Source organism: Camelus ferus, chromosome 10 (assembly GCF_009834535.1).
Source record: "Camelus ferus isolate YT-003-E chromosome 10, BCGSAC_Cfer_1.0, whole genome shotgun sequence".
NCBI classification, from domain to species: domain Eukaryota; kingdom Metazoa; phylum Chordata; class Mammalia; order Artiodactyla; family Camelidae; genus Camelus; species Camelus ferus.
In genome coordinates this window covers 70,178,604-70,191,844 of record NC_045705.1, presented here as the reverse complement: position 1 = coordinate 70,191,844, position 13,241 = coordinate 70,178,604, and the positions used below count along the sequence as shown (strand labels likewise).

The 13,241-nt window shown below is 63.8% G+C and overlaps 1 protein-coding gene and 1 long non-coding RNA gene across 4 annotated transcripts; one reads left to right on the top strand and one right to left on the bottom strand.

The window, feature by feature from the left end:
- Positions 1-1,347: 1,347 nt before the first annotated feature.
- On the bottom strand, positions 1,348-2,461 carry PHLDA2 (pleckstrin homology like domain family A member 2). The gene is made up of 2 exons (XM_032490132.1): positions 1,925-2,461; positions 1,348-1,656 (listed from the first exon to the last, which is right to left on the bottom strand). Exon 1 carries the CDS (start codon positions 2,329-2,331, stop codon positions 1,936-1,938), a length of 396 nt encoding a protein of 131 aa, XP_032346023.1. The 5' UTR covers positions 2,332-2,461; the 3' UTR covers positions 1,348-1,656; positions 1,925-1,935.
- Positions 2,462-2,597: 136 nt separating this feature from the next.
- Positions 2,598-7,849, top strand: LOC106728581. 3 transcript variants are annotated; one of them, XR_001364832.2, is made up of 4 exons: positions 2,598-4,772; positions 5,025-5,818; positions 6,464-6,671; positions 7,267-7,849. It is a non-coding gene; the product is annotated as an uncharacterized LOC106728581 (long non-coding RNA). The 3 variants fall into 3 exon arrangements; XR_004323488.1 differs by having other exon boundaries at positions 2,598-5,327; positions 5,656-5,818; XR_004323487.1 differs by having other exon boundaries at positions 2,598-5,818.
- The last annotated feature ends 5,392 nt before the right edge of the window (positions 7,850-13,241 follow it).

Here is a 13,241-nt window from a genome sequence, read left to right as displayed (position 1 = left end):
CCAGTGTAGAGAGAAGGACGTGTCAGGCCTGCAGGGGCCCCCAGACGGGGAAGGCCACCCCTCCCCCACAGGCTGCCTGTGAAAAAGTGATTAAAATTCCGAATGCCCAACCTCAGAATTCCACAGTCCCCTGGTCCTCAGAGAGCCTCGGCCCTCCGCCCTCCCGGCCTCTGCTCCGGCCCCAGCAGGAGCGGGGATCGCACTCTCTGACTTTGGTTGCTCCCTCAGGAAGGTCTGGTGGGAGGGGCCTCCCAGGTGGGGCAGGATGAAGTCGCGCCCGGGTGGACGTGGGCCCTGGAGCTGGCCTTCCCCACTCCCCTTGCGCACGGGGGCTTCACAGTGTTGTTCAGGAGAGAATTCATCGCGGGAGTGGTGTGTTCTGCGGACCCAGTACCCAGGCTCCCCCCGGCTTCCCAGCAGAGGGACAGCCCCTCCCCAGTCTGACCCCTGGAACCCAGTTAGAGGCCTGCGATGGTGCCCTCGAGGTCAAGGGTGAGTGACTGACATTAGGGCCACTTTGGGTCCTTCCTCCCCTCACCGCTGCCTCCCACACCTGGTATTGTCCCAGCCACAAAGGGGAAACAAAGGCCCCTTCACCAGGCCAGGATCAGTGTCCTGTCCCATTCTTCTAGTGTTGGCTTTTTGTCACCAACAGACCTTCTGGGTGGAGGGAGACACCCTGAGGGAGGGGTGGGGGGGGCAGCCCTAGTGTGTCCCAGGCCACCCCCCTTCCCAGGCAGGAAACAGGGAAGCTCCCCGCCTTGTCAGGTACCTCAGGCCTCCCCACCCCCATGTCTCGTCCTGGGCCACTCGGAGGTCCTCAGCCTCCTGCCACCCTAGCAGACACAGTGCAGGCCTCTCTCTCAGATGCCCAGAAGCACTGCCCACCTTGCTGGCCCCACAAGTCGGGCACTGGCCAGCAGGGGGCCAGCAGCCAGGGCCGAGGGCTTCTTTTCAGGGGTGTGGACAGGTGGCTGGGGTAGGGGGCAGCCTAGGTCCGCCACTGAGTACAGGAGCAGCTCAGATTCGGGGAGGTGCACTGACCTTAGTGGGCCAGCTGGTGAGTGACTTCCCTGAGTAAGCACTGCCCAGTCCTCCCCATTCCACACCCAGAACGGAAGTCAGCCAGGGCCAAACCCCAAGGCACTTCCCAGCCTTCTTGGGAGAGGCTGCTTGGCAAGGAGGGTGTGGCTAGGGTCCAGCAGAGGACAGTGTTCATTGAAAGCGCATTTCCTTGCCCTTCGGAGGCCTGGGGTGGCTGCTCCCCCTGCTCCAACACACACTGAATGAAGGGGCCTCTGACTCCCGCTCCCCTCCCCAGAGGAAGCTCACTGCATCACACCCAGCTGGTAGAAAAGAGAACAGCTCAAGTAGTTTATTTGGAATGGACATATTGATGCAAAAAATATATATTATTAAGACAAATGGTTTTACCACAAGTATCATCAAAATAAATACATAGATAGTCCAATAATTTAACGCGCCCGCACAGCGGGGGCGAGGCTCCTCGGCTCCGCACGGGAGGGTCCTTCTCTGCGGGGCAGGGATGCCGCCCCGGCCTTTGTCCTCGCTGTGGTCAGCGGGTGGGCGCCGCCCGGGCTCCTGCCGCCCTGGGAATCCCCTGGGCTCCTGCTCGACTGGTCCAGTGTGTGGCTCCTGTGGGGAGAGGAAGGGTCAGGGGGCTGTGCCCAAGCCCGGGGCTGAGCGGGCTGGGGTTCAGTCTGTGGGTCCCCTAAAGCCCCAACACGGGAGGCGCAAGCGACGACTCCTGCCGCGCGCCTTAGCGGCGCGGCGATTGCGCGGCATCCAGTCTCCTCTCGACAGTGTCCCCTAGACGGGCAGGGCCTCCCCGCGACGTCTGAGGTTGACATTGTTCCTCCCCCAGGACCCCGAGCTGGCGGGCGGGCAGGCGGCCGGCACTCACCGCGGCGGCGCTCAGGGCGCGCGGGCCGTCCGGGTCTCGGGCTGCGCGGCGGGCGCGGCGCGCTCCTGGCGGCTGCGGAAGTCCTGCAGGGCGCGGCGGTTCTGGAAGTCGATGAGCGCCAGCGTGATGGCCGCGTTCCAGCAGCTCTCGCCCGCGCAGCGGAAGTCGATCTCCTTGCGGTCGGTGGTGACGATGGTGAAGTAGACGTACTTGCCCGTGCGCTCCACGCAGTCCACCTTGAGGATGGAGTGGAAGCGCAGCTCCTTTGGGCGCGCGCCGGGACCGGTGGGGAACAGGCTCAGGCGGTCGGGGGTGAGTACGCCGCGCTTCTTCTTCCACAGCTGGAAAAGGCTGTCGCTTCGCTTCTCCAGCTCGCCCTCACGCAGCACCTCGCCGGGGGTCTTCATGTCGGCCGGGTGCGGCGGGCGCGGCAGGTGAGACGGCTCGGCTGGTGGCGGCGCCGGCAGTGCGCTCCGTCGGCCCCGGAGCGGCCTTTATAGAGGCCCCGCCCCGCTCGCTCGGCCCCGCCCACCCCGTGCACGCCCCGCCCCGGCCACGCCCCGGCCCTTCCGCCCGCACCCCCGTCCTGAGCCCAGCCCGCCCCTGCCCCCCAAGTCTGGCCACCGCGAGGCTGCGCGCCGCGTGCCGTCCCCGGGCCTCCCAAGGTCGCCCCCTCTCCCTTGCCTGCGGCCTGCGGGCCCCTACCCACCGCTCCCCCGGCGCCCCAGCCCCCCAGCTCCATGGGGCGATTCATGGTCCCCACCCCACCCCGGACGCCGGCCCCACGGAGGAATGTGCTGCGACCGGCCCTGCCCGCGGTGACTCACTGCCCGGGAGCCCCGGGAAGTGCCCGCGGCTGGGGCCGGCCCGGGGCGCGGTGACGGCGGGTCCCAGACCCCTACCCTCCAGGAGCCCTGACACCCAGCCCTGCTGTTCAGGGCTTGTGGGGCAGATGGAGAACGCAGCCCCTGTTCCTCCCACACCCTTGGGGCCCTTTGGGGGAGACCCCCTGGTGCCCCAGCCCGCCTTATGTCCCACCTAGCCACCCATCATCCGCGCCTGGAAGGACCTGCGCTCTCTCCCCTGGGTCAGGCAGAACGGGAGAGCAGACGTTCAGAGCTTCAGTTTTCCCTTCTGTAAAATGGGGACAGTGACACTTGTTAGATTAGGTAACCCACGGAAAGTGCTGGAACAGCTCCCCACAGTGTCCAGTAAGTGTGAGGGGAGGAGAGGCCGTTCCAGCTCCCTTCCTGGGGGCCGTGGCGGCTCTACGTCAGGGGAGGGAAGGAGGACGACTCCGACTGCGACCGCGGGCGGGCGGGCGGACGGCCGGAGGTCCTGGGAGCCGAGGGGGCGCGGAGTGCATGGCGCGGGAGCGGGGAAGGGGGTCGGCCGGCCCGCGGCGGGGCGGGGGCGGTGAGGGCGGCTGAATCATGGCCTGCCAGCCGGACAAGGCTTTTTATTTACCCTCTTCCTTTAAAGGGTTTAATAGGAGCAGGAAGTGACCGCGGGCTCCTCCCGGGTTCCCAGGGGGTGGGGGTGGGGAGAGCCGGCAGAGATGGGGGGGGCCCACCTTCAACACCCCACCAGGCTGTGAGCTGGGCAGGTGCTGTAAAGCAGACACAGCAAGGAAGACCCTAGTGGTGTGGGGCTGGGAGAGCCACCCTAGCCCTGCAAAACGGAAACACAGGTGCCCTGGTTCCAAAAGCATTAACATTTTCAGGACGGTGACTGGTGACTGCCGAGCACAAAGCCAAGTGTGGGACGTTCTGGGTGCAGGCCCATTAGGCTGGCCCTACCTGCCCTCGCTGTGTGGCCTGGGGCAAGTCCCGTCCCTGGCCCTTCAGGGTCACCCTGAGGAATGAGGGTCACCTCTGGCTCAGAACAGGCCTGGGCAGATGGCTGGCAGGTGGCAGCTGCCCAGTGGTCCCCACCTGTGGGTCCAGAGGGCCTGTAGGAGGGCTGGGCAGCAGAGAGGGCAGAGGTGGGGCCCAGGACGAGCATAGGGACTGCTGGTCAGTGTTCTGGTGGGGGTGGAGGAGGGAGCTGGCCAGAAGGTGAAGGCAGCACGGGGTGGGTAGGTGGGTGGGGGAAAGGATCTCCCCTCGGGACAACACAGGGCAGACTTGTAAGGTGGTAAGTTTCCCATCACTACAGGCATCCCAGCAGAGCTGGCCAGCCCATGACAGGCTAAGAGGATTCCAGCATCAGGCAGGGTGAGACGACTGACCCTCCATCCAGGGGCTCTGCCACCATGGGGCTTGGGCTGTGGCTGTGCTGAGGGGTCCTCTGGGCAGTGGGACCCGGGAGAGGCAGACCAGGGCGGAACTCTGTGCCGCTGCTCTCGGGAGCCACTGTGAGCCTTTGGGTGCCCAGCGCTCTGCCCGGACCCCCTCCGGGACCCACCAACACCCCGCAGCCCCCGAGGCCAGTCAGCAGAACCTCAGACACTGGCATTGCTTAAGCACCTACTGTGTGCCTGCAGGACTGGCAGGTGCTAGGACCCTGAGGAGAGGGGAGGACCCCTGCCTGCCCTAGGGAGCACCAGGGTAGCTGTGAGGGAGTGGGGGCTGAGGGTCTGGGGCCAAGAGGATGGCTTGGAGGACTCCATGGGGAGGGCAGGCGCCAGAGAGGGTCCCTGAGGAGCCCAGGTCAGTGAGGCTGTGAAGGCTTGCTAGGGGCTGGCGTGCCAGGCCTGTGCTGGGAGTGCACCCAAGGTGGGCATACTTCTCAGCACATTTCATAGATGTGGGAGGAAGGGACAGGAGAGATAGGAGCAGAGACAGGGCTTGAAAGTGCTGAGGAATGACTGAGCAAGAGGAGAGAAGTGAGCGCCCTTGAAGACAAGGTGAGGCCAGGGGAGCTGCCCCTCCCCACGCCCACCCTGCCCTGAGCTCCTCTCCTTGCCAGGCCTCTGGGGGAGGGGGCAGGGGTCGCTGCCCAGTGACCTGGGGGTGCCACTCTGACAGGTGGGCATCAGTGGGAGCTGGGGGGGCAGGTCGTAGCGGGTGTGGAACCCACCACCCCTCTCCCCAGGGGAGGCGGGGACGGCCACCCCCCAGAGGCCCCTGGGTCACCGATTCCACCCGCTCCGCCTCAGTGATTTCCCAGCTCCTGTGAGGCCAAACCAGCATGAAGCCGCCAAACCAGCATGAAGCCGGAGCGAGGAGGGACCCTGTCCCCACCCCCAAGCAGGCCTGTCTGAGGCCCTCTGGAATGTGGGAGCCAAGAGCTGACTTTTCACCCACAGTGGGGACCTTCTAGGGGGATGCCCCCCCAGGCCATTTGATACCTAGGACCTCAGATGACCCACCAGGACGGACCCCCTGGTGTGGATTCATTCAGGCTGCACCCGTAGGGAGCCACGCTCCCCGCTCCCCACCCCACGAAGGGTTCTAGCCAGGTTGGTACAGGAGAGGGAGGAGCCACTGACCAGAGACAGGAGCCTGGCACCTGCAGGGAGGCCAGCATGGCCCCGCCCAGCCGGCCTGGCCTCGTGTCTCCCTCGTGGTCACTCCATGAGGTGGGGGTGCTTTCTTGGTTTTGCAGGGAACAGGGTAGGGATCTCAGAGAAGTTAAGGGACTCAGGAAGTGGCCTCCCCCAAGCAGCTGAGCTGGTTCTGGGTGGGGGTGTCTGGTGGCTGCTTCTCAGACGGGGAGGGGGCCACACTGGGCCTTGTCTCACGTCAGGCAGCGCTGATCTCGGCCAAGTTTACTAATATTTATCCCAGGGCCACATCCGGGATTCACCGGAGCCTGACTGAGGGAACTCCCCACGGGCAGACAGAGATGGTCCCCGAACACCCAGCTGGGGACACCTGCCATCCCGTCCAGCTGGGTGAGGATGTCAGGCAGCCTGGGCAGAGGCGAGGGCGCTTCTTTGAAACTCACCAGGTGAGGTCATTTCCACGGCGGTGACGAGGCCAGGCCCTCCAGGCTCTTTCCCAACAAGCCGGGTGAACGGAAACCATGTGTCAGCAGCCCGGTGCCTGGGGCTCGATACCATACTCTTCCGGCTCCCCCACCTGGGTCCCCCTACTCTTGCCTCTTCCAGGAAGCCCTCCCAGATTGCCAGGGCCACCCTAAGGCCTGCTTCCACCAATGACATAACTGCTGGGCCTTGGGGTCCCGTTTAAGGCGAGCCTGGGGAGGAGGGCGGGGGAGGCCCTAGCTGCCTGGAGTTGCAGCACCTGAGAGGTGGCCTGATGCCACCTGACCTGAGCCCAACATCACCCGTTGGCCGTGGCCTGTAACTCAGGCCTGCCCTCAGTCCCTCTCCTCAAAGCCGCGGCCTGGGACAAGTGAGCGGTCCAAGGGCGGGGGGCAGGAGGCCTGTCCCCACCTGGTTCCAGGCTCTCATGGTCAGCCTGGCCTTGGCCCCTCCGGGCTGTGTCCCTTGTTCCTCTGTCTGGCTCCCTGAGCCCCTCAGCTGTAGTCTGACTGGCAGGCCCTGCCTCACTGGGCCCTGAGGATCGAATGAGACAGTGACACTGCACCTTCCTCCTCCTCGGCCCCTGTCAAGCTCCTGTTCACCCCTAGGGACCCTGCTCAGGAGCCACTACCAGCTCCGGGAGTGCAGTGACATTCGTCTTTGGCAACCTCCAGGCCCAGCCTGGGCGCTCAGGAAGTGCTTCTGGAAATGGGTGGACCTGAAAAGCATCTATCTGCCTGTCCGAGACTCCCCACTCTGGGCAGAGCAACCGACGTGGGGATCACTTGCTTGTCTGTGGAACCGAAACAGCTGCTGGTGGGGGTTGTCGGGGGGCGGGACCGGGCCAGGCTGGCTCAGGCCTGGGGGGCAGAGGGGAGGGGCCTCTCCCATCACCACAGAATGGACGGGGAGGGGGGGAGCCGCTGGCATTCTCGTCACTGAGCAGACTGCCCAGGGCCTGGTTCACGGGGACAAGGGACCTTTCTGGAAGCTTGAATGAACGAGTGAACGAAATACAGGAAAGGAGGAGGGTGGAGGTGGACGAGGCATGGCCGCCACCCTCTGAGCAGTGGCCAGCCCTCGCGGCGGCCGGGCGGCACCACCACAGGACAGGCAGGGCGCCTACCCCGACCTCCAGCGTCCGGTGCAGCTGGGCTGGGACAGGGCTCTGTCGTGTGTATTTTAATCAAATTCTTTCCAAAAGAAAGTTATCAAAATAGTAACAAAGTGTTGACACAAAAAAGTAAAAAATCACTGAATGATTTCAAAGTTTTGAGTCCTCACCTCTCATGATCCCATCCCAGGCCCACCTGACGTAGCGAGTGACTTTTGATCCTTTTTTAAATTTATTTTTATTTTTAATTATAACATTTAATGATCCTTTTTAAAAGATGCATTTGCATTTCCTCAGAAAAATGAGGACTAGAGTCACCATGTGACCTAGCAGCTCCACTGCTGCATGTGTCCCCCAGACGTGAACGCAGGGACCTGAGGTGCTTGCCCACGCAGGTTCACAGCAGCATCATTCACAACGGCCAGGAGGTGGAGGCCACGCAAGTGTCCCCTGATGGGTGAATGGATGCACAAAATGTGGTTCCAGCCACACGATGGGATATTACTGAGACGTGAAAAGGAAGGAAATGCTGACCCGGGACACAGTGCTGATGAACCTTGGGGACGTGATGCTCAGCGAAACAAGCCAGACGCAGAAGGACGAATCCTGTCTGATGCCACTCACGCTCATGTGTGCCCCCCAGAGGCACCAAATTCATAGTCGGACAGTCGGATGGTGGGGGCCGGGGTGGAGAGTGAGTGTTTCATGGGGACAGTTTCAGTTTGGTAAGACAAAGACGTTCTGGAGACAGACAGTGATGGTGGCCGCACAGTATTGTGAATGAACTTAACGCCACTGAGCTGTGTGCCTAGAAATGGTTAAGATGGTAAATTGTATGTTACATATGTTTTACCATAGTTAAGAAACTGTGTGTCTGCCATCTTTGTCATGCACATCCTTGTGTCTGTTTGAGAGCCTCTGGAGTGGGTTGATGGTCCCCAGAGGTGTGTCCGTGTCCTCATCCCCAGAACCTGTGACTGTGACTTACATGGTAGAAGAGTGACTGTTACCTTGTACGGCAAGAGACACGATTAGATGATTAAATTCAAGAGCTTGAAAGGAGGCGCTGGTCTCAGATTACCCAGGGGGCTGAGTGCCATCACAGCTGTTCTTATCAGAGACACACTGGAGACAGAGGCTGGAGGGATGTGGCCACAGCCCCGAGACAGCTGGAACCCCCAAAGCTGGAAGGTTCCGGAAGGATCCTTCCCTAGAGCCCTGCCAACATCTTGATTTTGGATTTCCGACCTTCAGAACCACGAGTGTAAATTTCTGTTGTTTTAAGCACCACAGTTTGTGGTCATTTGTCACAGCCACCCCAGGACAATGATACAGCCCCCAGGCAGTCGGTGCTGACCCTGCCCTCCCTCTCCTATAGCCCTCCCCCTCCCCTGGGACTGGAGCACACAGTCTAGTGGCAGATGAGGACCAGACAAAGGTGACGGGGTCATTAGCCGGCCATGGGTGGTGAGGTCAAGGCTTCCTGGGGATACGGGTGACTTTTGAGCTGGGTTTTCAAGGATGAACAGGAGTTCTCCACATCCCCTGGCTTGCCCTGGGCATGGGCTCGGAGCTGGACGTCCAGTGTGCTCTGCGGAAGTCTGAAAATCCAGACGGAAACACTGCCTGTCTCAGGTGGGGAGCCTGAGGCCAGGTCTTCCTGGCCCTAGACTCGGAGCCTGACTGGATGTGGATGGCGGGAGGCGGAGGTGCCCTGACAACCTGAGTCCAGCTTGTGTGGCTGAGAGGATGGATGATCTCCGACCCAGACAGCGAGGAGAGGTTTGGGAGCTGCCTGAGATGGGGGAGCACTAGTGGGGAGGGGCTGGTCAGAGGGGTCCGCCTGGCCCCTCCTCTGGTGGAGACGCTGGTTCCTTTGGCCCATCAGCCTCTCTCAATCGGCACTTTGCCGGGTGTCCTGGCCCAGGCTTCCTGGGCCCCCTATCCAGGCATCTCATGCTCTGAACAGTGTCCCCTCCCTACCTCCCACTTCGCAGGCCAGAGGCCTCGGGACCCCCTCCCCTGCTCCCACCTCTCCTATGCTTCTTCTGCCACCCCTTCCCCTCCCCGCCGCTAGCCTGGCCACCCGTGGCCATCCACACGCGTGCCCTGGGGGCACTGCGACAGGTGACAACATGCCTGGGGGCCTGAAACAACACAGATGTACTACCTCCCCGCTCTGGAGATCAGACCCAGCCCAGCCCCGTCCTGAGCCCTCTGCTGAGGAGCTGGGACAGGCCCCTGGGCCTGGCCCCCACCCAGTCTCCACTTACTCTTCTCAGAGCCCCTCTGCCCCGCCATCTGAGGGGGCCCCAAGGGCAGGGCCGGGGTGCCCCTCAAGCTCCCCTCCCCCACCTCCACTGCAGAGCTGGGAAGGGGCTCGTCCAGGTCACAGCGGCTCACAGCCTGGGGGTCCAGGCGCTCACTTCTCAAGGGTCGTGGTCCTCAGCAGGGGAAGCCCTGGTTGCTCTGCTGGGATCTTCCAGCTGCTGCGGAAAACGGGGCAGCCTGAGGGTAAAGACAAAAGGGCCCAGACATGCACTCTGGAGCCTCCGTGTCCCCCAGCTTGGCCCCAGGCTCGCTGAGGCCGAGGGCCTTGACCTCCTGACAGGCTCCCAGCCGGCAGGCACTGGGGAGGCCGGCGAGGGCAGCCCTGGCCTCGCACACCAGGCCTTCCTCTCCCGAGTCCCCAGGGTGGCAGGTGGTGGTTGTCCTCCTGTCTCAGATGCAGAAACTGAGTCCCAGGGAGGCTGGGGTGTGGCCGACACTCCCAGATTTCTGGAGGAGCCCTGGGGAGCACCCCTGTCCCAGCGGAAGGAGACCATGGAGGGTGTGTCTGTAGGGCCCAACCCGTCCTCCTGGGCCTGGAGGAGGGCCCCAGACCCCGCGAGCTCAGAGCCAAGTTGGGTGGGGCTGGGCCAGGCCTGTTAGGTCGTCATGGAAAGTAACATCCGGCCACCACCCTGAGCTGAGTCTGCGTGGCCAGGCTGGCCCAGTGGTGACATCGCTGGAGGGCAGGGGCTCCGCCCAGACGCACCAAGGTGACTTGGCCTCAGGGGGTGTGTCCCGGCCTCACCCGCCTGGTAGCCTGAGGAAGGGGGGTGCTGAAAGGGGGCCCTGGGGTCAGCGCCTGGTGGGAGTCCTCGCTGTGGCCCAAGTCGACCATGGTCAGAGGCCCCAGCTCCAAGGCTCAGGGGCTGTAAGGAGGGTCCCAGGCAGGCGAGGTGCCTGGAGAATCACACCAAATTCAGAGGAACTGAAAGTCCAACCTGGGCCAGAGAGGGAGCACCTGCTGTCAGGGCCTGGGGTCACAGGCTCCCGCCTGCCACGTGGCTCTGCCCTCTGAGGCTGAGGCTGGGAGGACACGGCTGCCTCCACAGGAAGGAAGCTGGGAAGTCATTCCGCTCGGAAGGGCTCGGAGGCAGGGGCCAAAGTCCAGGTGTGGCTGCGCTGGGCAGGCCGGCGGGCAGGGAGCCAAGGGCCACCCACACTAGGGACGGTGCCCTCCAGCCAGGCCCAGCGCCCAGGACGGACCCTTCTTCAACCAGGGGCTCCCTCAAGGCATAGCTGGAGGTAGCAGCTTGCCCACTGGGCCCACTGGGCGCTCCTGGGGGGGGGGGGTCCCAACAGAGGGCAGGTCAGGGGTCAGCAGCACTTCCAGCCCAAGGGCTCCGCCCTCCCACCGGGCCTGGTCTCCCATCTCCAGGTCAAAGCGCCCAGGGAGCAGGAGCCGTGGGGCTGAGACAGCCTGGTCCGGTGGTGGCCTGGACTCGACGGAGGGAGCCCTGGGGCCTGGGAAGGTGCTGCGCGCACAAGGGGGTGGGTCCACTTGGCCCCTGTTCCATGATGTGGGGGCCATGAGCCGACTCAGCAGACCAGCTGCCAGGGGCTGGGGGGGCTCGGGAGAACTGTTCCCTACGCCAGGGCAGGCCCCGGGTGCCGGAACTCCCAACCCCTAAGGGGGAGACCATTAGGAAGTGCCCTAACGTGGGAGGCTTTTAAAAAACCAGCTTCATTGAGGTACGGTTTATAAACGGACCCACTTGAGGGAGCTTCCCCCACCGCGCGGCTCCTCCCTTCCCTCAGACAGCGCCCCGGCCGGCCCCAGGCCCACCTCTCGGCAGCCGTGCTCCCCACACAGGCCTGGAAGGTTTGGATGCCACAGAGAAGGGTCGCCCCAAGCCCCGCGCAGGTGACACTTCTGAGATCCCGGTGCTGTGGGCTTCCTGATGCCGAGGGTCCGAGAGGGGCACAGCCACTGCTCTTGCCCACCTTTAACTGCTGGCCACTGGTGGACGTGTCCACACTGCCTAGGGCCCCTGCTCCCCGAGACCCTGCCACAGGGCCCAGTGCCTCCCAGAAGTGGGGGTGCCGAGACCGGCACAGGACAGAAACCAGAAAGGGCAGCTAAGCCCAGTCAGTCCCTTGGTTTTGAGCGTGTGTGACAGATAAGCCAGGCCATGTCTCCAACAGCTCGGGTAGCCTGGGGCCAGTAACCCAGGGAGCAGGGAGGCAGAGCCGTGGGGTGAGAGCATCATCAACGTGGCGCCCAGAGGGGGGCCCTCCTCAGCTAGGGGCAGTCCAGGGGCCCAGTGGGGACAGAGGCAAAGGGCTGACCAGGCAGCCTGGGCGGCATGCCCTGCAAAGCTGACCCAGCTTGCACCCCCTACCCAAGCAGGAGTGCCCCCGCCCCCCGCCCCCTGGCTGATGGCTCCAGGCAAACCTACTGGATACTCCGTGACATACAGCACGAGTGGCAGGGACTGAACGAGCCTGAGGGCCTCTGCACTTTCAAGGTCCTGGCAGCAATGGGGATGAGGCACACGGGGCTCTCAGAGGCACTGGAGGGTCCCACAGGAGGGGACTGGCTGAGGGGAGGTCGGAGCCATGGCACATGGGGTGGCACCAACGCTCAGGGCTTCGAGCTGTGGCCTTGCCACCCGAGCGTACCTGGAACGGCCGACCGACAGCCTGAGGCCAGGAGGCCCCAGGCCTGCACGGCAGCCTCGCACACTTCGTACCCCACAGGGGAGATAAAACCCAGCACCTCTGAGCATGGCCCTCCCCCTGCTCCCATCTGTACTGGCCTGACATCAGGACATTTTGCTTGGGCGCTATGTCACGTGGGTCACCACAGAGAACGCAGGGAGGGAGCCACCCAGGTCTGGATCTTCTGCTGCCTGGGCCTGGCCCTCCGTCCAGCTCCCTGGTTGGCCCGTAGCCTCCAGACGTGATGACCGTGGCCTCGCGCAGCCATGCGCCTCTCGACGCACCACAGAGAGTGTTCCCGTGAGGATGTGGGCGCCCTCGAGCTTTGTGGCCACAGTCGGTCCACTGTGGGCGTGTGGGGACCGACTCTTCTGCCTCCTGGGAAGTGAGGGCTGCCCCCTCGGGGCCCGTGTAAGCTGCGGGAGCGCACCTGGCCCCTGTGCCCGCACACTCCAGGCTGAAGGCCTGCCACAAGTCACACCTCTCTGGAAACCCTACCAGCTGCCCGGAAGAGGCTCTGAGTCCACACCCCCGCTCCGTCCTCTCAGGCTGTCCCCGCAACTCACCAAACCCCCAGCACCCTCGCCTCTTCTCAGCGGCCATCGGGGCAGGGTTGGGGCAGGCCTGGGGAGGCTCACCACAGCCCCACTGCCACGGGGTCTGACACCACACTCGCCTGGGTACCTCAGGAGGGCAGCGCTCCCTCTGGCTCTGGTCACCTTGGGCTCAGCCGTGCCGGGCGCTTCCTGCTCCTTCTCGTGGCCAGTACTCTCTCCCTCTGGCCGTTGCCGGGGAGAAGCCGGCCCCTCAGGAAGGCCAGCACCAGGTGAGCTGGACACTGGCTCCCGCGGAGCAGGGGGCGGCCCTGCCAAGGGCGGTCCCAGGGTCAGGAACTGGAGTGAGAGCCCCGGCAGCAGGTGTTTCTGGGAAGAGCGCTCCCTCCTGTGGAGAGGGAGCAGCCACCAGGGAAGCCCCAACAAGACGACAGAGCAAACACGGCCTTCACGCAGGAAGTGTCCCTCCTGGAACCTTCTGACCAAAAAGGCACATCCCCACAAGCTCTGGAAACAGGAGGAACGCTTCCTTAAGGTAGCAGAGAGCCCACCTGGGGACCCCAGACCCACCCCAGTGAAGTGGCCTCTTCCTAAAGACTGGCTTCAGAAGCCTCAGAAACAAAACAGAAAACCAGGGGGCTGCGTGACCACACCTGGCGCTGCCGTGAGGGGAGCAGGCCGGCGCCCCCGCCCGCTCCGCCCAGCAAGAAAGGCAATCACAGTGCTGGC